Source organism: Rhinichthys klamathensis, unplaced genomic scaffold (genome assembly GCF_029890125.1).
Source record: "Rhinichthys klamathensis goyatoka isolate OS25496 unplaced genomic scaffold, OSU_Roscu_1.1 h1tg000319l_1, whole genome shotgun sequence".
Classification (NCBI taxonomy): domain Eukaryota; kingdom Metazoa; phylum Chordata; class Actinopteri; order Cypriniformes; family Leuciscidae; genus Rhinichthys; species Rhinichthys klamathensis.
In genome coordinates, this window is record NW_026606835.1 from 946,073 (window position 1) to 973,377 (window position 27,305).

The 27,305-nt window shown below is 38.9% G+C and overlaps 1 protein-coding gene across 1 annotated transcript in view; it reads right to left on the reverse strand.

Moving 5' to 3' along the window:
- rbfox3a (RNA binding fox-1 homolog 3a) overlaps positions 1-27,305 on the reverse strand; it is a 296,882-nt gene that overhangs the window by 215,282 nt on the left and 54,295 nt on the right. Inside the window, 2 exon segments of the mRNA XM_056271415.1 lie at positions 3,109-3,153; positions 3,156-3,186. Coding sequence (XP_056127390.1) covers positions 3,109-3,153; positions 3,156-3,186 — 76 coding nt within the window.

Consider the following 27,305-nt stretch of genomic DNA (forward strand, 5'->3'; position numbering starts at 1 on the left):
AGAGAGAGAGAGAGAGAGAGAGAGAGAGAGAGAGAGAGAGAGAGAGAGAGAGAGAGAGAGAGAGAGAGAGAGAGAGAGAGAGAGAGAGAGAGAGAGAGAGAGAGAGGCTGGTGGAGGCAGAATTAAAGAGGCTTTTTGTCGCGTTTAATATCAATTCATTCCATGGACTGCTGACACAGGCAGTCCAGAGAGCCCAGGATTTATGGCTCCCTCTAATGGGCATGCTCAGAATCAAAGGCCTGTCGTCAGCACTACTTAAACCACTCCTCTCTCACTCCGGCCCTCTCCTCTCTACTCCACGTTTAAAGACACAAGCTCATTTACAGCCCTGTAGTAGCAATTCACAACTAGTTTGGTTCAGGACCCAAATTTTAATTTGGACATCAAGTGGTCTCCCAACATGGCACCAAAATGTAAAATAAGCAATTTATAGTTATTTCTCTTATCTTGCATCGTGCACTATCAAGGATAACGGTATGTCATGCAACCTGCCCACACTGGCATCTGTCTAATTTGGCGAGCTTCAATAGTGACAGATGACACCGTAGAGTTTGATATCAACAACTGGATATGGGAATCGACTCCTCACTTTTAAAAGTTTATAAGCCTTTTGAGTTTTAATTTTGCTATCCTTACAAATCATTTAATCAATTAATTTTTTTGCATTTAGCATTGTTTTATTCCCGCAGTTGAGAACCACTACTGTGAAGGACACACACACACACACCAGAGGTGTAACTGCATCAGTCATTTCAGTCTTAAGGCAGCTTTGCACTACTCAGGAAAAAAGGAAGGTAAGATCAGGAAGGTTTCTGCTTTCATGCATAACGTAAATAAAGTGGGTCTTATTCACCAACTGAACATACAAACATATTTGTTGGTAAAACTTGTATGCAGACATTTTCAAGCAGAAATCATGATGTATGAATAAGTTGACACTTTCTAAATTTAGAATATCAGAAACAACTGAGGGCATTCAGACAAACCACATAAGCATTCATAATATATCTACTTTACATCAGACTCAGACTTCCTTTATTGTTCCCAGAGGAGAAATTAAGGTGTTACAGCAGCAACAGAAAGAACAAGACAAAACAAAAGTAAACAATCACAATAACTCAAAAATACAGAGTGCCATGCAATGACCTGATTGGCATAGTAAACTCAAAACCACCTCCACTCACACACACATTCAAACACTCACTCACTGCCACTCTTACACTGCATCATACCTTAACCATCAAACATCTCATGTCCTTAGTCCAAGCCAAAAATTCCAAAATGCAGGCCTATTTATATTCATAATTATACACACACACAAATGTATATATGCATAACTATATTATATAAAAACTTAAAAAGCTATACACACACACTCTCACATATGAATGTATGTTATATATAATGTAAAACAAGCTTCATATTTTCATCGAATGTGATGGAAAATCTTTGTATGTCTGTACACGTTATATGCAAATATTAATGATTGAGACCTAATCTTTATCTGAACCAGGTTTCTAGTAATGTAACTGATCCACAGAGGAAACACCCCAGACAGACGGAAAACAACGATGACATTGAGACATACAGCGGATAAGGATGATATAGGAGCGAGAGAAAAAGCCTGTAAATGTAAATTGTGCAAAAAATATGAAATCCACCCCATGAATTGAAGAGTCAGATTCAATTTCAATCTAACCTTTGCTTACAGCACCATTTACTCTTGAAAACACATAACTCAAAACCAGGTTGATCATGCGCCTATATATTGAGGGGTCACAAGTGGCATTCAGGTTCTTTTGGTGCCCTAGGCGAAAGGGGAAAAAAATATACAAAAAAAATCTTTTCAACAAGATGTGTTAGTCTAGTAGTACAGCTTTTGTTCAGTATGAAAAGGGAAGGAAAAGAGGAAGCTTTGACATTTTGTCCTACGAGTTTGGAGCGACAAGAGAGTGAGTCAATTATGCCATCATATTCTGTTTAAATTTCAGTTTTTTTTATCATCAAATATTTATCCAAAGGACTTTCAATAATAGTTGGCTGCCTATACAGTAGAAAGGTGATCTTTTTTTTTTTAAATCAGTGCTACCTGACTAGAGAAAACTTTTCCAATAGGATAGATAGGAAAAATTAAACACCCAAAATGCACGGGCATGTTGCCGTCTATGGCCACTCTCACCAGTCCCCTAGTATATGCTTGCCAGAGTCAAATATCACCTTGCTTTAGTAGGAAATACTTCTTAGCAAACTTTTAGGTATAATGATATAACGATATATTAGATATAATGATATATTAGGTATAACTTATATTGTTCAGGGGTGCAAGAATTCAAAGAGTAAACATTTAGCGGGAGTGAGTTACTTTCAGTTTCTAGTGAATGATCCAGCGAGTTGTAATGGCTAAAGGCTGCAAAGAATTGTAAATACGGACAGAACGCAGTGACAGACAATCTAAAAAAAAAAAAAAAAAAAACTCCATGTTTGTAGTAAACATTTCAAACTCGATGACTATGAACACAGTGTTTTAGGTCAAATGGAGGGGAAAAACTGAAAGAAACTACCGTTCTGTCAGTTCCGCCCACCCTACCGAAGCAAAATGCTGTCGTGTAGGCCTACAGGTAAGAAATCTGTTGCAAAAGTGTTCCATTTTTACCAAAATGCTGTTTAAAGAGTAGACATAGTACGGTACAATTTTCAGTGATAAACCTACCCTTACAATAACTGTTCTGTTAATAACCCTCTGACGATCTGACTGTCCGGGGGTGGGGATACAAAAATGCAGAAGTGTAATCTGTAGTTTTCACAAGTTGTCAAAAGTCTTCTGCTGACAAATAAATGTGAATTTCTCAGATAACACAGAGAACGTGTAAACATTGTCTATTTACATATAGCTATTACCGACATTGTAACAAAAAAAAAAAGCGGGTTGAAAATCGGCGAAGCTACATTTGAACTTTTTTACATTTAACATTTACATTTAAAAATTAGACGGGGCATGTGCCACTTTAAATGGGCATGATTTATTCTACACACACACACACGCACACACATCTTCATCTACCCATCCAAACAACATATCTGGTCCATGACCTCCACAAACACACTCACCTGCCCAGCTAGGGGTCTCCATGTACAGCTGTGTCTGAGCTTGTGGGGTCTCACTGCAACCACAGAAGTGTCCGATTCCTGCGGGAGAGAGAAAAAGTGACAAGTTTTGAGCAAGAATGTAAGCCACAGAAATTACAAACAAACAAAAAACATTTAATTCCTCAAAAAGTGGTATTGTAAATTTCCTTTGAATTGAGTAGAAAGCCCGTCTACCATTACAAAGAGGGTGAGCTCCCAATTTACATTACAGATTGCTCTGAAAATCCTTGTTTTAGTGAATATGTTTGGACTTTAATTGTTTTTTTTTTGTTTGTTTGTTTTTTCATTTTGCATGCCCTTGTTATGATAATTTGCAAGGGGATTGAGGAACTGTCAGAGGACCTGCAGGGTTTAGATAAACTCAGAGCCCCACCAGAACCACCAAATCCTCTGCATGTTCTGCAACCGCGCTTAATGCTACGCTGGTGCTGAAGTGGATCTGCCGTAACATTTGGAGCACACACACACCAGCTCGTGTGCTACCTCACATATGGATAAATAAAGCAAAAAATGCACTCGTTGGATACATACACATGGAAGCTGCAAACACACAAGGCATACATTAACAACAAACCCCCTCACTCCCAGTTAACCCTTTCCAATTGAAAACAACTCAGTCTGATAGTTGGATAAGAACGATAATCGTTCTGTTGGTCTGACCCGGTGAGAAAATGGGCCTGATGTCACGGTTAATTTAAAATCGACTGAACTAAGGCAGGTTTGGCTGTGTGTACGTGATAGCAGGTGGCTTCAAATCACATTCTTATTTAGAGAAACATTCTGGTGAGTAAGAAATCACTTCACCCAGAGTGCGTGAGGGAGGAAGCAGCAGAAGAAAAAAGAAACAGGGAAAGATGATAATGCTGCAACTTTTCTTTGGACAGAAATATATACAACCCAACAAACACTGGACCCCATGAGAGTGAATGCAGCACTCGGAACAAAAGACCCTGTTAGAGCATTACCGTAATTACACGGCCATAATGGTCTCTATTGCAGGCTATTCAGATTAAATATGCATAGTGCCCCGTCCACATCCACGGGGCTTGATAAAAGTGTTGTTCCTATGTGTCATTTAATTGTTAGCATTAATCTGAAATATAGAGCTAATGTGCTTATTGAAAAACAGCACTCTGCCATGCTGGTACTGAATGTATTTCTGTCCTACCTGCACATCATTCTTTATCAACTCACTCACAAGTCATTTTTTTTTCTGGTACCTCTGCTTGACTCTGTTTCCCATCACACTTTCTTTTTATCTTAGGGGAAAGTTTGCCCAAAAGTGACATTTTGTATGACTTCAGTGGAACTCAAAAGAATAAAAAAAAATAAAAAAAAATAGAGTCTTCTGTATAGTCTTCCGAAGCCACAAGTGTGAGAAACAAATTGGTCGTTAATCACTTAATTTTACAATTGGTTTTCATTAAACTGATCTTGAAAACTGATTTGTGAAAGAATCAATCAGGGTTTTTTTGTGAACCAAACAGTTCATTTGAAAAGATCTGACTCAAAAGAATGATTCATTCACAATCCAGATGGATGAATGAATCTCTACTTATCTCATAAATATGCCAAGAAGAGCTAGAGCTAAATAGTGATCTCTTTCTCACAGAAAAAGCTATTGTATGATTTCGGAAGACTAGCAGAAAAAGGTATATGGCCAATTGTATGGTGCTTTTTGCATTGTTTTTGGAGGATTGTATTTGATGTAATTGCATGCAAAAGAAAACAATGCATAGAGTTCCTTCTTTTGCACAGGAGAAGGAAAGACATAAGGTTTGATTTCATTTTTGGATAAACAATTCCTTTAAAAAAAACATTAACCTTCTTTTTTTCCCCTTCTCCCAAAGTCCATTCTCTCTCTGTGTCTGTCTATCTGAGAGGGGCTGTAGTTCTCTGCGGGGAAGTGTCTAATTTCATTCCGAGTGTTCCCCTCTGTGGTCAAGAGTAGAACTGAAACCCGGAGATGCAGGAAGTCTTCTGGGAAATCCAGGCCACTACCAACTCGGTGAGAATTCATTTCTGAGGAATTTCGCTTCGCTTGCCTGAAAACAGGCTCACGGGGTGGCAATGGAAAACAGAGGTCTCGCATATTGGTGTCCATCCACCGAACTCAACGTGTACGTACACAAATGCTACATTCCAAAAAATAGAAAGCTGCCAACGGAGGCAGCATTTTAAGGCCAAGGCTGTTTCAAAATGTATAGGAAACATGATACCTCTTTGGATCAAAATACTAAGACAACATCACATATATAGGCTTACTTTGTAGAAAAGACAATCCCAATATGTAACGCAACAAACTCAATACTGCAACTATCCATCCACTTTGTTTAACAGTTGAACTAAGAGTGAACCAAACCAAGTAGCCACAAGGTGAATCACAATAGTACACACTTTGATGAATAAAAAAAAAGAAAAGAAAAAAGACTAAAGTACAAAATGATGTATCCTACTTAATGTCCTAAATGAGGTAAAGAACTATAAATCACATGAAGCTTTGCACATGACAGTCCGATTTAAAGCGATGGACAAATATAAAACTATTGATTGATGTTGATGAAAATTATATACTGTATATAGCTCAGAGAGTATGTCGGCCTTTAAAGTTTCTAAGTTATCATACAAAATTTCCTATTGAGAAAATAATAATAATGGGATATTTATTTCCAGAACCCAACTGTTGCACTCTGTTAAGCTATTATGCTAATACCAACATACCAAAATCATATTCTATTAGTCAATTGTGTGAGGAAGCAGAGCTACTCATTCTCTTATGAGGTTCAGTGAAGGTTAGGATACTACCTTAGAAGACAGCTCCCTGTGTAGGCAGTCTACTAGGTTTTCCTCTCCTTTACAAATTTCCACAAATTTACTCAATTTTAATTACTTATATCAGTCCCGCTTCAAACTAATTTTTTAAGGATTGAGGATGATAAATTTAGCTCATTTACAAGTGCAACCAGTGTCTAAAGCATTAGTGTTTGTTGATTTGTAAGTGCATCAATGTCCATTGTGGCCTGACACTCAATCTTTTGAGCAGGTATTGATGGATCGCAAAGGATCTCACGCAATAACACAGACGCCAACACACACACCTGAACAAAGCATGTGTATTGATTTAATCCAAAACAGAGCTCATATCTCACAGCTCCCTGTCTCCCTCCCACACTCTCTCTCTCTCTCTCTCTCTCTCTCTCTCTCTCTCTCTCTCTCTCTCTCTCTCTCTCTCTCTCTCTCTCTCTCTCTCTCTCTCTCTCTCTCTCTCTCTGTAATGAATTACCAGGCACTGGCTCCAGTATTTTTGGGAACAAGGCCAACATAATTTGTTATTTCATCATAAGTAATTAAAAGCTGTTTCTTTTCCTGTTGTGTCGAAGCTGATTAATTATTTGGACGGTAAAAAGGCATAAATAACACAGAACTGAAGACTGCCATGGAAAAAACAATAAAACAACCATCACTCGGACTACATTGATGTCGCAAGCAAAAAGAAAATAGCATCTCACTAAAGCCTATTTGCCCAGCTATTTAGTTTGGTACATGGCAATAAATAAACTGTCGGCTGCTGTATGATGAGAACAGTGCAATAAAAAATGTTATATCTCAACAATGAAAGCTCTGCTGCATGTAAGCAGATGAAAACAAGGAGTCCGACAGGTGTAATGCCATGTAATGTGCATTGGTGTATTTAAGACAACATTTGGTTACATAATGTCATTTAAGTACGATTGTGATATTGCAAACATTATTTCCCCCCATGCCCTTAGATAGGGCACTATTTGAGGGGACATCCATTTGTAGTGGTGTCCGAAACCAAAGTGGACGTTATCAAGTGCACTCATTCAATCTCACAATGCACTGCAATAACGAGTGTACAAGCGATGTACGCTCAACCGTTATACCCATAATGCACTGTGAGAGTCGCCTGCCAAATGAATTCATGCATCTGACCAGAAGATGGCGACCGCAGCTGAATCATCCACCCATCCATTGTCCAAACTGCTGGTTCAATGTGGGTAGTTTCCATGACAAAGTTTAAGATAGATCTTTTCATCTTCAAACTAATTCAAAAGAATATGCTCACCCGTTCACTCCTTCAAGAGAACTATTAGTGGACTAATGTAGGGAATAGTGAATGAGGTATAGGGGGTGATTTTTTAAAACTCGCTTGAATGTATGATTCAATGATTCATCACGATTGAATGAAGCAGTATTTTGAACATATCGGTTGAAAAGAGTCACTTGTCGCCACCTACTGGTGTCACCAGACATTGCACCTTTACTGGAAGTTCCGGAAGTCTCCCGCTTATTGATAGCGGCTCCCTGACACCCGCAAAGTATACAATATCCCAGAAATCAAGCGAGCGAGAAAGCCTGGTATTAAGATGCGTTTTCCGTGAACTGATCACAAGTGGTCAGTCAAGATGCATTACCATTACACCTTGTATTATCACACATTTCAAATGCGTCTCCAGTGACCACTTGCATTCGGATTTTGAGGAGAGCATCTTATTCCGTCACAACTCAACTACATCACTTTTCTTTTCAGTGCACGAATACCATTGAATGAACAAACCCGTGTTAGGCGGCTTATGTGAATGAATATAATATAATGTAGTAGAGTGGGATGTCTGTGTCATTGAAAATGTGTCACTAATGCACAGCTCAAATCCAATGACCAGAACTAACCGTTGCATTATAGAAAACACAAAACATAGAAACCAGTAGCATAAAACCTTAAGATTCTGCCTAACACTAAATGGATGACATTTTTTCCAGTGACCACATACTATTGGAAAAATAAAAGGGGTAATGTATTTGCTTGTTAGCATGGTTCATGAGCAAAGATGGCAGATTTCAAATTGTTTGCTTCCAGGTTTTCATGTGCCTGCAAAGCAAGTGGCATTAAGATGAATGGGAATGCTAATGGATAGATTTCTCCAGATATTATAGATTTCCTTGGCGAGAATACTAGAAACTGCAAATGACGTCAATGGAACAAAACCTAATAAAAAGGCAAATAAGAGCAAAAATGCTGTTTTGGCAGAGAATGAATCTACATAGCAGACTGTGAAAATAAATAATTTAAATAACATGAAATACAACACAAAACAGAGAAATAAAAGTCATTTGGCCGAAAGAGATTTATGTTCCATTATGAGGCAACTCTGTGTCAGAAACCGAGGATGAATCGATTTAGCAATACATGTTTTAAAGATCAGAAGACAAAATAATGCTTTCAATCAGTTAATTGTGCATTAAAGAAGAAGTGAAGGATAAATGCGAAGAATAACACTGCTTGGGTGGTGGGATATGCTTCTACATCTTTTCAGCATAGGATGAGAACAGGTTGTAAAGGGGAGAGAAAGAGTGAAAAATGGCCAGGGCAGTGGCACGGCATAAAAGAACGATTTAACTTTGTAATGCTGTGCCTGAATCCTTTTGGATTCTACTTGGCTTTGTGAAGCAGATTAGTTGAGCAGCTTTTACAGGCTTTGGTAAATAGAGTTGTAACTCCATTCATCCCCCATTCACAGAGTAAATATCCCCTTTCACACACACCAGAGCACAGTGGCACACACACTGACCTGGAAACACTTCTCAATTACAGACAAGCTGGAGCTCATCAACTCTTCCTACAGGGAGCCCGAATAGAAAGTCTGGACATAAATATTAAGCCTTGAACAGCCTGCTGTAATTTGATTTTCATACTGGGTCAATATATGAAAGCTGTGAGAGCTAATGTTCCTGTTCCGTATGGAGTTTCACCTCATATCGCTGGGCTGGGAATTTATGTGCCATGTATGTTTGCTTTTGCATGCGCTTGAGATTGCTGTCAGACTGACTGTTTGTTGCAATTTGGGCTTTTGTTGAAGGATTCATTCATCTTAAAATGAAAAACCTGTCATCATTTACTCACCCTTATGTTGTTCTAAACCTGAATGACTTTATTTCTTCTGTGGAACACAAAAAGAAAACTGTACTGGCTTATACTGCAAGCTGACAAAAGCATCATAAAAACAGTCCATACGAGTCATGCATTTCGCAATAGCATTAGGTGAGAAAAAGGAAGAAATTTAAGTCGTTATTCAGTTACAATCTTCATCTCAAGTGAACTTTCGACCTCACCGAGTCAGAAACATTCAGAGCAGCTCTGTGAGCCGGATCAACGGATTCAAAACGATTCTTTTGTAAATCAGACATCATTATTTTTCTCATGAACATACCAAGGAAATCTGATGTCAAGATTTTTAGTAAATAAAAGCTTTGATTATCGCGTAAAACATTTTTAAGATATTCTGTATGGTGCTTTTTAGTCATTTTGGAGCTTGAAAGCTCTAAATCATTGTGACTGCATGAAAAAGAGCAATCAGCGCACTATTCAAAATGTTTCCTTTTGTGCTCCGCAGAAGAAGGAAAGCCATGTAGAATTGGACTGACATAAGGTTAAGGTTACAAGGCAAGTTTCTTAGGTATATATTCTAAAGGTTTAATAAACTGTTCCATTTCAAAAACAGTCAAAAGTCAGGGTTTAGAAAATATATTTTTCCTCTGACCGACAATAGCCCCTTTAAATTACCATTAAGATATCGTGTGTAAACAGACATTTTCAAAAATACCATTAAATCAGTTTTGCCCATTTTTGGCCCCGTTAAGTTGTAAGATTACCAGTAAATTGCCGGTATGAAGCTGTGTCTGAACAAAATGTTCATGAAGGTTGCCAGTGTTGTGCCGAATTCTGACCCCTGCCAGATTATTACCCCCCTAAATCCCCAGTATAGGTAGGTTTAGGATAAGGTATGGGGGTGGGTTTAGGATTAGGGGGTGGGGTTAGGATTAAGCAATCAGGTAGCACCTTCAAAGATGGGGGTAATAATTTGGCAGGTAGTCGAAATTCAGCACAATACCTGTACGAGCACGTACAAGGTTAGAATGCCCTGATGTAAGAAGTTTGCTTTGGGCCAATCATAAAGTCTGACGAAACAGTTAACGATAAGCTCTGCTGCTTTGAATTGTTTTTATGCATGCATGCGAAAGCTAGTTAAACATCTACCTGTTCCTTCTTTTCCATTCATCAGTTCTGCTGCTCTGTAGCTAATATTGCATACTGTTTAATGGAAAAGTCGTACCAGGAAAGTCTGGTAATTTTATGGTAATTTACCGGAATTGCTGTGTGAAAGGGGCTAGTGTGATTAAAATTTGAGCGACTACCCCTGATGTTCTTCATCTCATACAGCTGTAGGTAAGCAGTAAATACCAGCTTTATCCCTGCAGAGCGGCTGAGATATTTAAGAGCACGGAGCGGACTGCACTCTCACCAGAAGCCCTACTGAACCACATGTTGCAAATGTTAATGAGGATTCCCAAATGCCAGGCCACGCCAAGGAATCTGCCTTTAGCCAACCCAGCAGATTGTGGACACATGCGGCGAATGACGAAGAGGCCTCGGAAGAAGAGAAACGGGTGACACGTAGACTTCACTGACTAGCCGATGGGATTGAAATCTTCGTCATTCCGGCAAGCCAAAGTATTCAAATTGAACTTCCTAAAACGAACATGAAAAGGGATTTTCTATGACGCGTCACCTCCCTCCTTCATAACCGTGGCGTCGCTGTGGGTTCGCTCAATTTTAATATTGCATTTGTTGGGTAAAAAGATTGAATATACAGCTAATCGACATCTCCATTAAGATCCCAGTGTTGTCATTCCACTGCAACATGCACCCAATTTATGTCGGACAGAGAGGATTCTGGGAAATTGAATACTAGGACGTCTGATGCAAATTGAACATGAGGGGCATTGAATATTAAAACAGGCAAAGCACCCCATTGACTGAAGTGGGGGGAGAGATGGAAATTTAAATGAAATACGACCCGCCGTAAAAGGGTGAAAATAAAGGTCCAAAACAAAATCAACAACAAGTGAATAATTACCAACAACAGCTTGGTTTATTTTCAGTTTGAGTTGATTTACTAAAACATAAATATACAATAAAAAGTAACAAGGGTGTAAAGCATGTTGTTAAATTTATCATTTTAAGCAAGGAGAGCGAGACGTCAGGCGGGATGCGCCTCCGATCATGAAACGCTGTTGGTTTACCATCGACGTCTTTCTTCAGAATTAGGAAAACAACCTGTGCTAGCTTTATAGAGGCAGATGAAAACCGGGTTTTATGATAATTATTCCGAAGCTGTGTGGATTTAGTGAGTTGTTAAAGTGGAAATCGAGTCATCGTTTGAGGTAGTAAGACTGTCATCCTGTTTTCATTGGAATCCCACAGTATATCATTATATTACGGAACGGCCATAATTATAGTGCCGTTGCAAACGTTTGTTGTCTTCCTGAACATTGTGTCTGAACTTGACTTGGTGACTTCAGTGTCATTAGTGGAAAAGTGTCATTCCTAAATGTCGATGCCACCAAAAGCTCTTCATTCCAGCTAGACTGATTTTAATGAGCTGCAGAATAAAGCCCTAAACTCATCTGTACTTCTGTTCTTTGTGTGCTTTCCCTTAGAAACCCCCAAACACCAGGCCTTCTTCATTTTCAATACTCAATACCCTTTCTAAAATATAAAGGCATTCATTTTAATGCATAAAGGCATGTGGGAAAAATATTTGTTTATCTCTTTTATCTCTTTTTCTTTTTATATGAGATTTCTTACTGTTAAAAACTATGACAGTCAATAGAATAAAATAAACGGGGATTACTGTTGTCTTCAGAAAGCAGAAAAATAGTAACAATATCAAACAAATAATATCATTGAATGTGTTAAAATAATTTAAATAACAATTACAAATAATAATAATAAATAATAAAACAATTATAAATCACATAACACTAATAACTCTTTGGGATTTTTTTTATTTATGTAATATTAACAACATTAATAAAAAAAATAAATTATTTTAGTAACATTAAGATACTATTATATTTATTATTTTGAATTCATTTTAGTAATTTTGTTGTGTTTTGTATTTTTTTTTAAATATGTCTATGGTTTGTATTCATTTTTAGTTCTGTTTTAGTCTTTAGAACAAAAGAGGAAATCAAATGTTTATATATATATATATATACACTACCGTTCAAAAGTTTGGGGTCAGTGAGAATTTTATTTTTATTTTTTGGAGGAAAGAAATCAAAACTTAATTTGATCGAAAGTGACAGTAAAGACATTTATAATGTTACAAAAGATTCTATTTCAAACAAATGCTGTTCTTTTGAACTTCCTATTCTTTAAAGAATCCTAAAAAAAAAAAAAAAAAACTGTACAACTGACAGACCAACAACTGTTTCAACATTGATAATAATAATAAATGTTTCTTGAGCATCAAATCCTCATATTATACTGATTTGTGAAGGATCATTTGACACTGAAGACACTGACACTGGTGATGCTGAAAATTCAGCTTTGATCACAGGAATAAATTACACTTTACTATATATTCACACAGAAAACAGCTGATTTACACTGGAATAATATTTAATACTATAACTGATTTTTGTTGTATTTTTAATCAAATAAGCGCAGCCATGGTTAGCAGAAGAGAATTCTTTTAAAAGTATTTAACTTTTGAACGGTAGTGTATATATATACATTTCTTTATGGTTTTAGATTTAACTAACCCTGCAACTATCAAGATGACCTGAAACTAGCCTTTTCCGTTTTTGAAAATAAAATTTAAAAATTCATATCTTTTCAGAATCTGATGTCAGCACCTCGCTGTATGATGTCCTTACGCAAACTATAATGTCATACACTTCAGTCTGAATTGGTCCAGCATGCTGACATTTTTGATGTTTGTGCCATTGTGAGTTAATTCATACTGGTGTTAAATGTGCAACAAATAACTGGAACTGAAATGGCTTGGTTCACGTTTGTGTGCAATGAAGCTGAATGTTTGATGTGGTGAACTCACCAGCACAGTCTTTGCAACCTTTGTTGACCTGTCTGATTTGTACCAAGCCAAAAGTGGGGACCACATAATGTAAAAGGTGATGTTATGGCAGCTATTACAGCCGTTTCTATATGAGAAAGGTGTGGTGTAATCATACAACACAATGTACTGTACATAGCACACCATTTGTACAGTAGATAATCCCAGCAAAGGACGCCTGCGTGAGGGTAAATAAAAGATGAATGAAGTAAAACTAAATAAGCCAGAGGTGCCTGTCACATATTTGTGAGCTTCTGACTAGACAAATGAAAAGGAAGTTCCCGTGAGAACTGAGTATGTAATTCAGCGCGTAATGTGTGTGTGTCGGATGAACGAGAAAGATGCAAGAGGCGCGCATCCATCCTCAGAGGTGAACTCGATTTCACGGGTTAGTGAGAGACGGGTGGTGTAGTCTGAGAGGTGGGTGTTCAGCCTCGGCTTTATTAAAGCGTTTCTGTTCTCAGTCTATTTAGAATCAGTGTTTGCTGTTGCAGATGACAGGCCTGAGCCCCTCTCACTCACCACAGCTGCCAGAGGGTTCGCACCTCGGTATCGCCCCTTAAACATCCACTCAGACACAAAATAACACATTGTCTGCACGCTTTATGTGTATTTTAAGTCGGATACACCGATTTACACAATGAAGTTGAGTGTCTTACAGGTGTGCAAAATTCAACAGTTTGCTAACAGTGCAGATGGAGCTGTGCTAAACATGATCCCCTCTCACATACACACACAGTCATATATCAGACATTTATCACTGCTCACGTGTAGGATGACCACCCCCCAGGAGCTTTTAATATTTAATGTAAAGATTAATCAGCCCTCTCATTATTTTAATTGTTCTTCCTTTATCCAACCTGTCAGAGTTATAGATTACCCCCTGTAGACCCTAACAGCAGCTCCCTGGTCGGGGATTTATGGGTATTTTTGGATCAGTTAGCCTCTAGTCATATTTCAACATTTTCTGACGAGCCATTAAAATGTCCCAGGTAATTAAACAATGGGCATCAAGTTCAGGTCTAGCCTCTTTATCAGGCAAGAAGCACGCTGGGATAAAAACTCCCTTGCTAGTGATTAGTATGTTTTAAAAAAAAAGAAGCTCACAAGTGAAGATGTATAGAATCAGTCGTGGAGTATAGCAGTTCTGAGAGGCGATGCATGCTTGTTAGTGAGGTGATAGAGCATTATGGGATATCACACACATTCTTTTTAGGAAGAGCAGGAGAAAAATATTAATGTACAAACCCAAGGAAAAACAAATGTATATGTATACATATATTCTTGAAGAGATAACTCTTTATGTGTAACTTTTTATTTCTAAAGTAACAATGTCCGACAGCGACACCAGCAGGTAAAGTTACAGCGGGAGTCTGGGTCTCTCTTGCCTCCCCTGAGCCCATTGACTTTTAACAGACCCCCTAAAGTGTGCCGTGGGTTTGGTGGGGGGGTTATTGAGCATGAATGGAGGAAAGTCACGTGAGAGTGCTATGATATGTTATGATTGGATATGATTGGTTCATGCGATAATTCCAGCCTTGTTTTTGTGAGCGTTCGCGAATCGGCCTGATTGATGGCGTTATCGGGAAGACTAATTAAAACGCAAGTAAACAACTCACCCACTTAGATATCACTCCTTTATGTCACATCAAAATTAAACTTAAAATGGCCTGAAAACAGAGAAAAATATCTTACTGACTCCAAACTTTATTTTTTTTGCACGCAGCTTATTACTGCATTTAAAAGATCAAAAATGCAGTAAAACGTTAATAATGTGAAATAGTATTACACTTTTTAAATATTTGAAATGCAATTTATTCCTGTGGTGGCAAAGTAGAATTTTCAGCAGCCATTCCTCCAGTCTTCAGTGTCACATAATCTTTCAGAAATCATATACATACATACACACAGGATATACTGTAACTTTTTTCCCGAGAAAACTCAGCAGGCCCTTGCAGATCTACGGTTTCTGCGCGCCTGACAGGGTTGCTGTAGGAGTCCGGCAGCTGCCCCGCGGTGATTGAGTGGGTTCTGATGAAGAGAGTCGGAAGTGAAAAATGCCAGCCCTTCGGCCAAGAAAACACATACACACACAGAAGGGGTCAGGCCTTTCGCAACCTCCGTTCGTTTCATCGTTCTTGCCCGGCTGAAGCTTTTTGTGGGCAAGGTGGCTGGAGCAAGTTGCCGATTACATAATCCTGTTTTACAGGGGCTCCATCCATCACCCGGCTTTCATTTTCATTGGAGCTAAATTGCACGAGTGCTGGGAGTGGAAATGAATTTCAGCAGTCCAGCATATCTGTTTAGTTTGCAGAAAGCAAAAGCACTGTGGAGAATGGAGAGTGAGAGAGATGTGTAGAGCCAGCGAAAGAGGGCGAGAGAGAGAGAGAGGGAGGAAGGATAAAAGACCCTTCCCGAGTTCGGTCCGGCGAGGGTCTGATGGTGATGCATGGTTATGGACCATCTGCACTCAGAGGCGATAAATTTATGATTATGGTGAGAGAGCTAAAAGGCTGTCCATTACTGTAACATAGTGGCCTCAGTAGAGAGTCTCTCATCAGGCCCAGCTGAGAATCAGCAGTAAAACCGGACAAGGCATCTAATATTAAACAAATTTACATGCCAACAGCAGGTGTCAGTCAATAGCCTGCGGACAGTTGTTCAGCTACTCAAGCTGTAGCACCCGCTCGCTCACTTTCTCCACTTTTACCTTAGGACCCAAACGCGCCAGCAAAAGTGTGGCGGTAGGACGGAGAGCATGTCATGGCTGCAAGATGATTGGTGTGCATGAAAAGGCTCATTTTGCTGACAATGGCGGAAAGACAATGGACAGAAAATGCATTCACATTTCGGATCACTGTCGCGCTATTGATTCTTAAATAGCAGCGCCGTCCAAATGGCTCATGAGGCTTTTGTGCTCTGACATCTCTGCGGTGCGCCGTTCAATTAGTTTTAGTGTCCCGGTCCAGCTGCCGACCAGCGTTCAAAAGACGTCCGGCAAAACACAATCGCCTCCATGATGCCGAGGAGCGAAAATGCTGTGCGCACACGCAACTGACGCACACATTCAACCCAAGGTCGACTGGGTAACCAAGTGACTTGGCATTTTAGAGGTGATTGAGAGTTTAAACTTACAGCAGAGTTTGCTGGATTTTTATCGGAGGTCTTTGTTGATCTGCTCGATGGGGTGAAAATTAGGACACCGGCTTCTTAGGAACCGAGATTTGGTGGGAGAAGTACTCAGATGAACTTGAAAAAGACATGCTCTCACTAATGCTGTCTGCAAAGCCTACAGATCTGCTTCTGAAAGAGTCTGCGATTAAACCAACACAAGCGAAACGAGTCAAACAAGTCATCGGTTTCCCTTGAGATGGAAACATCCGGTGTCGAATGAGCAAAAACAGTGTTTCCGTGATCGCTCGCTGCTGATTTTCTCAAAAGCATCAAAAGAAACATTTCAGTTCAGTTCTGTACCAAACAGATTTAACCTTGAATGAAATCTAAGGCTGTCTTAAAGGGGTTTGTATAATATAAGCTTTTGTTGAATTTGAAGCTCTAACTTCCTGTCATTTGAAAATGTTGTTGGCACGCTTACAATATTTTAGGGGTAATTTGTTTACAGAACTGAATGTGTGGTTTAAGCTAAATAATTAATGATTCTTTTCCTCTAGTAATTGGTTTTGCTCAACCGCCAAATAACAATCTAATGTGAGCTGCCTCTCAAAGCACAAGTCTAATTTCAGGCATTTGGTGCAAATCTGTCACAGTTATAAGCTTAACACATGCATTACAAACTCACTCGGGGACCGGCTACAATGCAGAGTAATTAATTTCACAATTAAAAGAACACTGAAAAATCTATACATTTCCACAATAGTCAAAATTTGAATCCATACACTTTGACCCATTAAAAACCTTGATTGTTTCCTCACTTTAGTGGGTGACGCTTACTTACTTCTTAAATGCTTTGCTAAGGGAAATCCAAGCGCTTTGAGCTGCATTCTTCATTTGATGCCAGAGCTTATTCTACCATGCAAACACAGGAATAGCTTGCAGTGTGTGGAAGCTTGGAAACTGTATCTTGTCAAGTGACTCAAAAATTTGAACAACACTTTACTCTTTAAAAAAAGTAAAAACAAACAAAAAAAGGTTTTGGAATGTACAATCCCAATTAGGGTGACAACATCAATTAAATTAAAATAAATGAGTAAATTAATGAATTTAAATTAAATACAACAACAAAAACAAACATCCCACAATTCCAAGTAAACTACACTACTAAATCTAGTGCACTACATTACCCATACACCCCCTGGTCGAGGTCTATAAGTAGACATCACTTCCTTCCTTTGTTTCTTTTGCGTTGGTAAGGTGTGGGTGTTTGAATGGACACCCAACCATGTCCTTTGAGTCCTTTCCTTAAGATGTGTTAAGTAAGTTTGTTTTGCCAATTGTATTGTTTGAATTTGTTAATTCAAATTGTTTGGATTGAGTATATATATAATATATATATATAAATATATGTTGTTGATATGTTTATTGATGAATTATAAGAGTTTGATTTCCTTTATTGTATTGTTTGTAGTGATTTAAGAACATCTTGTACATCCTGTTCATCCCGGCCAATCCATTAACATCTGTCCATTGGCATCGTGTGAATCAGTTCCATGTGAATCAATGAACTTCATGTTATGTGAATTACCCAACACTTAATCATCCTGAACTTAAAATAAAAGAGAGCAAAGGACTGGTATTTGTCCATTTGTTTTAATCAGACACGCCATCAAGTTTCAGTATAACTCCAACGAACTTTGGATATATTTAACATCTGATATCCCAGCGCGTTCTCATCCCAAGGCGTTATACAGGTGACGCTTTTGACATTTCGTCAAATTCTTACGCACATGGCATCCTTTAGCGTCAATATGAGATGCAGATCCCAAGGTGTCATAACCTTAACCCTACCCCAGACCAGGGATGGGAATTGATAAGATTTTATCAATATCAATGCCACTAACGATTCTGCTTATCGATCCGATTCTTTAACGATTCCCTTATCGATTCCTGATAGCACTGTGTAGAAATAAGTAGTCATATGCTTTTTCGGGGGGGAAAAAACAATTGATTTTTTTTGTTTTAAAGCTTACACTTGAGTAAGCAAACTGTACTTTTTGTGTAATTTATGTAATAAATGGAACCTTATTGTAAAGTGTTACCGATCAGTTATACACTGATTAAACGTCCTGTGAGTTCCGTGTTGGAAAGAGAAGTTGTTTTTACCATTCATTAAAACGAATTGGTTCAAATGAGTCATTAGTTCGCGAATTGGACGTGTCATTATCGGACGTGTGCCGTGTGCGCGTTGTGTGATTATCCCGGCGCGTTGGGACATCCCACAAGATGTGTGTCATCACAGAAAACATTTCATCAATGGATAGTTTTTTTTTTCGTTTATTTAAAGTGTGGTTTATGTCAGCTGAATGTGCGGAACGCTTTTCAGAGAAGATAAGGCAACAAATTTTAGCACAATTCACACCCAGCGGTAATTCAGGAAAAATAAATCTCCGAATGCTCCACATGAAACTTTAGTCTCCCGACCTTACTATCGTGTCGTTTATTTTGATTAATGTGTGCGAGGGAGAGAGAGCGTTATTGAGACGGTGAAGCCGCCTTGCTCCGAAGAGAGAGAAAGAGTGCGCGCGCGCGACCGGGGCTCTCTCTCTCTGCTCGTTCAGTTTAACATGCGCCCTGTCACAAGCGCAGCGGTTCAACTCCATTACTCACCGATCAAATAAGACTTTGGCGGTACAAAAATTCGCGTTGGACGGGCTTGATAAAGGACAAAAGGGACAGTTGTGAGTTCACGGTCTGTAGCCTACATACTATGGCTGACTCAGAGCAGGAGCATCGATAAGATGACTCGTTAATGTCGAGGGCATACAATATCGATGGATCGTAAAACTTAGAACAAAACTTTTTCAATTCCCATCCCTACCCCAGACCTAAACCTACCCATGACAGTGCGTGTTATATTGACGTTAAAGGATGCCATGTGCGTAAGATTTCGACAAAATGTCATATGGCGTCACCTATATGACGCCATAGGATGAGAATGTGTTGGATATCCAACAGTCTTGTATCAATGAATCTTTCTTTTTTTATCTGTTCATTTACGAGAACCATCCTAATGAACCGGTTCATTAGCATGCCCAAACAGATACATTTGCTCTAGTCAAAGACAGAGATTAACAAAATATTTTCTATAAAAATGCCTAAAATACCAACGCATTCTCATCCTTTGGCGTCATATAGGTGACACCATATGACATTTTGTCGAAATCTTACGCACATGGCATCCTTTAGTGTCAATATAACACGCACTGTTATGGGTAGGTTTAGGTCTGGGGTAGGGTACGGTTATGACGCCTTGGGATCTGCGTCTCATATTCACGCTAAACGATGCCATGTGCGTTGGATTTAGACGAGCGTCACCTGTATGACGCCTTGGGTTCTGCGTCTCATATTGATGCTAAAGGATGCCATGTGCGTAAGATTTCAACGAAATGTACAAAGCGTCACATGTATGACGCCAAAGGATGAGAACGGGCTGGAAATACCATGTCAGTGATTCATTTTTAATCTGTTCATTTGCAAGAACCATCCGAATGCACTGATTTGCTAGATTCAATTCCAATGCAACGTATGAGGTATAGGATGAAACGATTCACTAGAAAGGTTTCGAAAGCAATTGAGCTACTTTAATACTACTGAAAAATACAGGTAAAGGGATTAATCACCCAAAAAACACAATTCACTAATCATTACTTTCGTTCCAAACCTGTAGGATATTTCCTTCCGTGAAACACAAGCTATTTTCAAGAATGTGGGTGTCAAAACAAAAACAAAGACTCCTTTGACTTTCATTGTATAAAAAAAAAATCTTCTTTTGTTCCACAGAAGATACAGGTTTAGAACAACATGACGGTAAGTGATTCTGAATTCTCAGTTTTGTGTGACCAGAATAGTAAAAGATATTAAATAAATAAAACAAATGTGGAAAAATCAACGAATCCCAATGAAAGCGATGTTCTTTATGGAAGAGTAAAAGCACAGAAATGTATGAAACATCAATAACCTTCCCTACTTAAGATTCCAGGATGCATTTGTAAAATTTGAGGCCCTGGGAAAACATCAGACTAGCACCCTGTCTAGCCTTTTTAAAAATCTTTAGAGAGCCATCCCTAGACGGAATGAACTCAAAGCGGTCGGAAGGAGGCGCCGTTTGGGTCGGTTTCAGGAGATGTTAACTCTTTTCTCTTTGGTCTCAACGGCAGGAAGTGCTGAAGTCAGCAGAGGTCTTCTTGTTTGAGTGAGCCTTTCAGATAAATCAATAAAGCCGCTTTCATCCTCTTTCTGATCCATTTGTCCCCTCCGTTCTCCACGCTCTGTTGATATGGAGCTAAAGGAGAGGGAGACAGAGAGACGTTTTTGCTAAGCTGAAAGGCAAAGGGTGGCCTGATAGCTGCAGTGCAGGATAACCAGTGTCCAATCGGCTATCCGCAGGTGACAGCGTCCATCATGGCTGCAGGCATGAGCGGCCATGGTATTGATGCAGGACAGGTGAGGTACGCGCCGGTGATTTGAAGAGCGGGTGGGTTCGCCGGCAATGGCAAGCGTGCTAAATGAAATACATCACATCAGTGCCTGTGCCTTAATTACACCTGTCAATCAAAAGAGCTCCAGCTTATCTGGAAACTGTCTCCTCATACCCAAAAATAGTCTGTCTAGTTTGAAGGAGACAAGCCCGGTCCCAGCTCGCCTTTCATCGCCCTCGTCAGATTAATATGTGGCTGGTGATGGTCACCTTATGAGACCTCAAACATCCCAGGTGTCGAAACAGATCGGCCGATGCTACATTATTCAAAAGGTAATTGTCTTTTTATTTGGTTTCAATTTTGAGGGAAGCTACATTTCACAGATTCGGTCACACTAAAAATATTTCAGGTGACTAATGAAATATGCATCCAGAAATCAGCTTCAGACCATGTGGTGTATAGTAAGTCGCTCCTTTTACTTTATGTTGGTCCCGGAGGTAAAATGCAATAATTTGAATACAATGAAATACACAGTAACAAAAAAACAGTAATTTCCACAAATGTACACCTTAAAACTGTTAACAGAACCATCTGTTAATCTTTGAACTAACCACAATGCAATTCATTTTCTTTCAGTTTTAATTTAATTCATGCAAATTATATTACACCTTAATTTAGTTTAAAATGTGCATACTTTAATCTCATTTAGACAACTATGAGTGCAATTACAGAGTCCTTTTTATATCCAGCTTATTTCAAAGAATGCAAAAATATCAATATAACACACTGATCCATTAAAATTGAGTAAAAAAAAAAAATGATGTGCCAAATATCTCAATGAATCTCTTTCGGGTTAACCACTAGCTTGCAATAGAGCACATTAGCATTCTAGATGTTTTTATTTTATTTTATTTTTTTACTTTATATAATGTAACGGACAGACAAAAGGCAAGTAAAAGCCCCACTCTTCACCACACTTTTAACCTCCAAAACCGTAACAAACTCACAAATACCAAATATATATAGCACAATATAATAATTAATTTCAGCATTTACTCCCCAATCCAGTTCCATGCAAAAGCATGCTGGAAAATCCACCAACCAGTTAATGCAACAAAAATGATTCACGTAGTCCCAACATAAATACAAAAGTAAACTTCCATTTTACAAGTGTATTGACAATGACATTTTTGACAAAATCATCAAAAAGTATGTTGCAATGTTAACTGAGAAAAAGTTATATTGAAAAAGTAAAAGTAAATTAAGCAGCACAATTGGTTTGTGTTGTGTGAACTTTTGTTTACATTGCTAATGCCCTTGTGCCATGCCACCCATCACCACACCATCAAGGCTGTATCCAAAAATCACCCCCGGTACCCTTAAATAGGGCACTATTAGTGTTTTTCGAACCCATAGTGGACGTTATTGACTGTACTCATTCAATCCCACAATGCAACGCAATAACAAGTGTACAACCGATATACGCTCAAAGGCTAGAGAATACCCATAATGCACTGTGAGAGTCACAACTTCACACATCTGACCTAGAGAATACCCATAATGCACTGTGAGAGTCACAACTTCACACATCTGACCAGAAAATGGTGCCGGCAGGTGAATCATCCATCCATCCACTTTCCAAACCGCTGGTCCAATGTGGGTACAGCATAATATTATGCAGGTATAAATTCCCTTTCAATTGATTTTTAAATTGGTTAATAAAGGTTTATACGTATAGTTCAAGATAAATCTTTTCATCTTACTACTGGAGTTGCCAGTTTGCTAAGTTTCAAATGATTGTTAAACAGCAAGCACAAACTATGCAAAAGCAGCAGCCGTTCCGGCGCACTCGGTGTCCGAATTCACTCCCTCTAGTGAACTATATTAGTGGAATGAGGGTATAGGGGGCAATTCGAGACACAGCCCAAGACTTGATGCACAGAACTGGCAGCAAACCAGGAAACACTCCTGCAAGTTTCAAAAGTATCATGCCAGCATGGAATAACTTTAGGAGAGAGCGCCAAATCAACATAAACGCAAGAGGTAAAATGAGAAAACACACTCGCAAACAATAAATACATGCTAGAAAAGGCCATTTTCTCTCCCCATTAGAGAAGTAGAATATTTCACTTTCCTCAGAGACAAATAGATGAAAATACGGCATTGGGACATAAACAAAAGGAGCATTGAGTACAACTCTTTACATGACTCCCCAGCTCTCTATCTCTTTAATAAATGAGTTCCCGTAATCGTAGGAAAAGGCAGAAAGCAGCATTATATGAAAATGCAACACAAGGATAACCTTAAATGGAAGTAAATCAACCACTCTGCTCTTTTCAACCTTTTTGTGGGGATATTGGCTGCTTGCTGACTCTCCTAACTTGATGCCAGAGGGGAGGAGAAATGTATGTTCAATTCTGCAGTCCGCGCATCGCTTGGCCGGGGGTGTTAACACTGTCAGGGCACATGAGGCTCCAGACTATCTGTTTCCCCATTCTGCTTCATTCTCATCAAATTGCTTGTTTTATTTATATCAAATGATACCTCACTCCCTGCGCTCGCTCGCTCGGCTGATAACGCACCCTTCTCCGTCCCCGGCGTTCGCCCCCATCCCCCGATACATCCTATGAAATGTATTGCTTGCTCATTGTAAATAAAACATAAAGCTTCCTCTGAGCTCCTCCCTTGAGCCACCTATATTTCTATTTTTGCAAAGAGCAGCAAACCTTATACAGCAGCGCTGCTGCCACATCACTGCGAGCAAAGACTAACTATCGTCTGAGATATTGAAAAGGCAACTTTAAAAGCACTATTGTCCCTGATGTAGACATCACAAAATGCAGCATTGATACAACTCTACAAGGCTCTTTTTATAAGCGTATCAATCATAGATTTCCTTGCTGTCTGTCGTAGACGTGCTCCTCTCTCACTCGTTCTTTCCACACATGGCGCTTCACTTTTGCGCTTTCGGGATCCAAAAGTCTGAGCTCACTAATAAAAATGCAGACTTTTTGTATATTACAAGCATAACAGTGAGTAGATGAAGTACAAAATAATATGAATTTGTCTTAGTAAATGTCATTTTGCTTTAATGACAACAGAGCTTGAGCTGTATGAACAAGTTTGTGTAAAACCTGATGATCATGTTCTCCACCATGTGCATGATGCAAAGAGCATTTTGAAAAAGAAAAAAAAAAAGTAAAAGAAATGTCAGAAATTTGTGGCAAATAAATAAACATTTTAACATTTTTCAAAATTCAAATGCACTTTATTTTTGAATGTGTGAATGAGTGTGTGAATAAAATAAAACATGATAAAACAATGGCATCCCTAAATGTCCCTCATAAAGAGACTTACAAATGTACACACACACACACAAGCTTGTTGTTGTTTGCCCGTTTTTGTGACAGCTTTCAGAACATGAAATCTATTAGAGAATCAAAGACAAACTATAGCATTACGATCTCGGCGCACATATGTTATATCGCCATAACAATTCCGAGCGCAACATGGATAAATGCTCTTTTTGCCTGGCAGCTGGGGAATTTGAATAGTGTGTCTTTCCAACGCGTTTCATGAAGTGCTTAAACCCACCTCGGGGTTCTGAGACGCCTCTCATCTCCAGCTGTCGGCAGCGGAGGGGTAATGTTGATTGATGGAGGGAGGGAGGGCTAGACTGATGCGCGGTGCAGTCGGAAGGCAGAGGAACGAATGGCTAACGCTAAACTTGACTCACTCCGTCATAAAGCCCATATAATTGTATCATGGACATGACACTGTCGTAATCATCCATGGCAGTTCATGTCAGCTGGTGACAAATGACAACGATTTACCAATGGGGTTAAGCCACACAGAGAACAGACACGGTCAGGGGATTATGATTTAGCATGGGGGTTCAGCAATGCAATGAGGACCCATGATTCACCAGGGTAGGACAAAGCCAGAAAGAGGACATCTTTGATTCAGTACAGTTACAAGCCAATGAGTGAACATTACTCACCAATGGGCCTAGGTTGACATCAATGAGCTTGATAAAGCGATAAAATGATTTAGAACAACAATGAACTGGGTAATTATGTGCTCTAGCCTCCAGCACCCGACATACTCTAGCATAACCTGACACGAATTTCTCTTTCCCTGTGCAACAGTCTGTGTCTGCTGGATCTCAAAGCACAAAATATGTCACTAAATGTCAGTCTCACTGGAACTGTTCTATTCTAATTCATCATCGCAAATATCAATCAATGCTGTATGTATGGTTTTGGGGATGTGAGTATTTACACCCTAACCTTTGACTCCTGACGGCTCGGTGGTGAGTAGCCAGGAGGGAGTACTTCACTCCTCAAACTAATGAGCTATTGATTTGTGTGAGATAGCCTGGAGAAACTAGGCTGTGGCAGGGAGCCGAAGATCTGGTTTATGTGTGACTGAGCGATGTATGAAATCATTCGCACACCGCAAGGAAGACGGAAAAGGAAAGTGCAAAGCCGAGGGATTAAGCGACAACATTCACATCACATATACTCAACCCTCAAAAACTCAGTCAGAAAAAAACAAAAAAAACAGAAGGTATGTTATATCAAATTGATTCCAATGTGTTTTCCGATTGTTTATTTTTTTTAACCTTTATTTATATATAGCTTTATACAAAGCAGATTGTTTCAAAGCACCTTTACATTAATAAACAGGAAAATTATGATTCAATGACGCAAACAGAATTCAATTCTGCTGTAAACCAGCTCTAAAATAAGACAATAGTAAGCAGTCACTATTTCTGTTGATTTTTGGTTCAATAACTGTGTAAAGTTCATCAATTAGGGAATGAGTTCAATTCAGCTATAAGGCAGCTCTGGAGAAAACAGTGAGTGTGTTTACATTATGCTTAATAACCCGTTTTCCTTTATCGGAGTAAGGTCAAAAACAGATTTTTGCCCCTTACGCCCACGGTTTACTTGCGTTGCCTGGTTATTGGTTTGCATGTAAACCCGGACAAAAAGCTGATTTTTGTTGGTTATCAGCATACTGGTGTGCATGTAAACATGCTCAGTGACGTCATGTTCCAGCTCAGTTCAGTCCTCATCCAATAGTGTCAGTGCAGTCAAATCAATAATATTGCAGAATATTAAGTGTCCCCAACTAAGCAAACCAAAAGTTGACAGTGACAAGGAACCCAAACTCAAAAGAAACAGGCTTAGTCGGGGGGCTTTCTTCTTTAAGGAATTAAGAATTAGGCATGGAATTTCGAAACATTTCACATTTTGTTATAATATATTTATTCAAACATTAATTTGAATTATTAATATAATCTACCACATTTATTTTGTGTATGAACATGCTATAGGCAATTCATACTGAAAAATGAAATACATTACTCAAAACTACACACTTAAAGAAGTTTATCTTCCTTAAATTAAAATTTGAGCAGCAGTCTGAATTCTCCCCTCAATTCAAATTCATTCCAGAATTTATTTTACATTTTCAGGACATTGCAAATTCAATTCTCAACACCCTTTTATTGTCAGGCATTCTACAAACATCAAGCCTTAGGCAGGTTTGAGAAATCTGCATCGTGTTTGAAAGGCTCCCTCACTCAGCAAGTATTGTGTCTCTTTAATTCCTCTATGCTCCTCCATACATTATTCGGCATATTGCATGTCAGCAGCAATGCACATAAAAGTTGATTTTTTTTTTTTTTTTTGAGTTCGATGTCCAGAAATGCAACAGAAGCAAAGTTCTTTGGAAAGGCAGGCACTTTTGTTGTTTTATGGTCCAATTTTACTATCTAATGTAATAAATGAGCACATTAACTCCACCACTATATAAATAGTGCATGTGTACGTGTTAATGTGTGAGGATGCGTATGGCTTTTAGTGGATGCTATACAGTGAGCCAAAGCATTTGCTTGTTTGTGACCAAGTTTGTGTAGTCCCCCCACCCCCTCTATTGTCCCATCCCTAACACGATGTGTTGTGGTGCATGGTGTTTTTTCCTCCCCATGAAAATGGTTCAATGAATGTGCCAATGTCTGGAAGTTAATACCTGATGAATTAATATTGTATAGCTTCATAACCACTATCCTGCCTGTGGGTCAAAGCAAACAGGAGAACACCCCATGATTTATTTGCTCGCAGTGTAATTTTGTGCAGACAGACATTATTGGTCCAAAAAACAAATGATACTACAGTCAAAAAACATGGTATAAAGTGGCACTGTTACCAGAGCCGCACTGCTCATTATAGGTACAGGCATTCCCTAGGGTGTCTTTGTAGCCGTCTGTATTTGCGTTGCAGTGATTTACCACACAGGAAACGCTGTATTTCTTTTAATATTTTCTTAGTTGCATTTGTTGCATGTTCTGCAGTCTTCCACTGCTGCCAGCAGTTATTTTAGCAATGGTTTTAGAGCTTAAAAAAAGTTTCCTCTATCCATAACAGAATTGGAGCCACTGCATTAAAGATCTGAGGATAGATGTCGTTTCAATTCAGTCATCTCAGGGTGTGAATCAAAGGTTTAAGTGAATCTTAAGTGAATCCTCTCTTCTCTTGTAAAGGAGACGGCTTATCTTAGGATCGGTGTAACATAAGCTACCTTTCATCACTCTTATATCCTGTTCCTGTAGGCA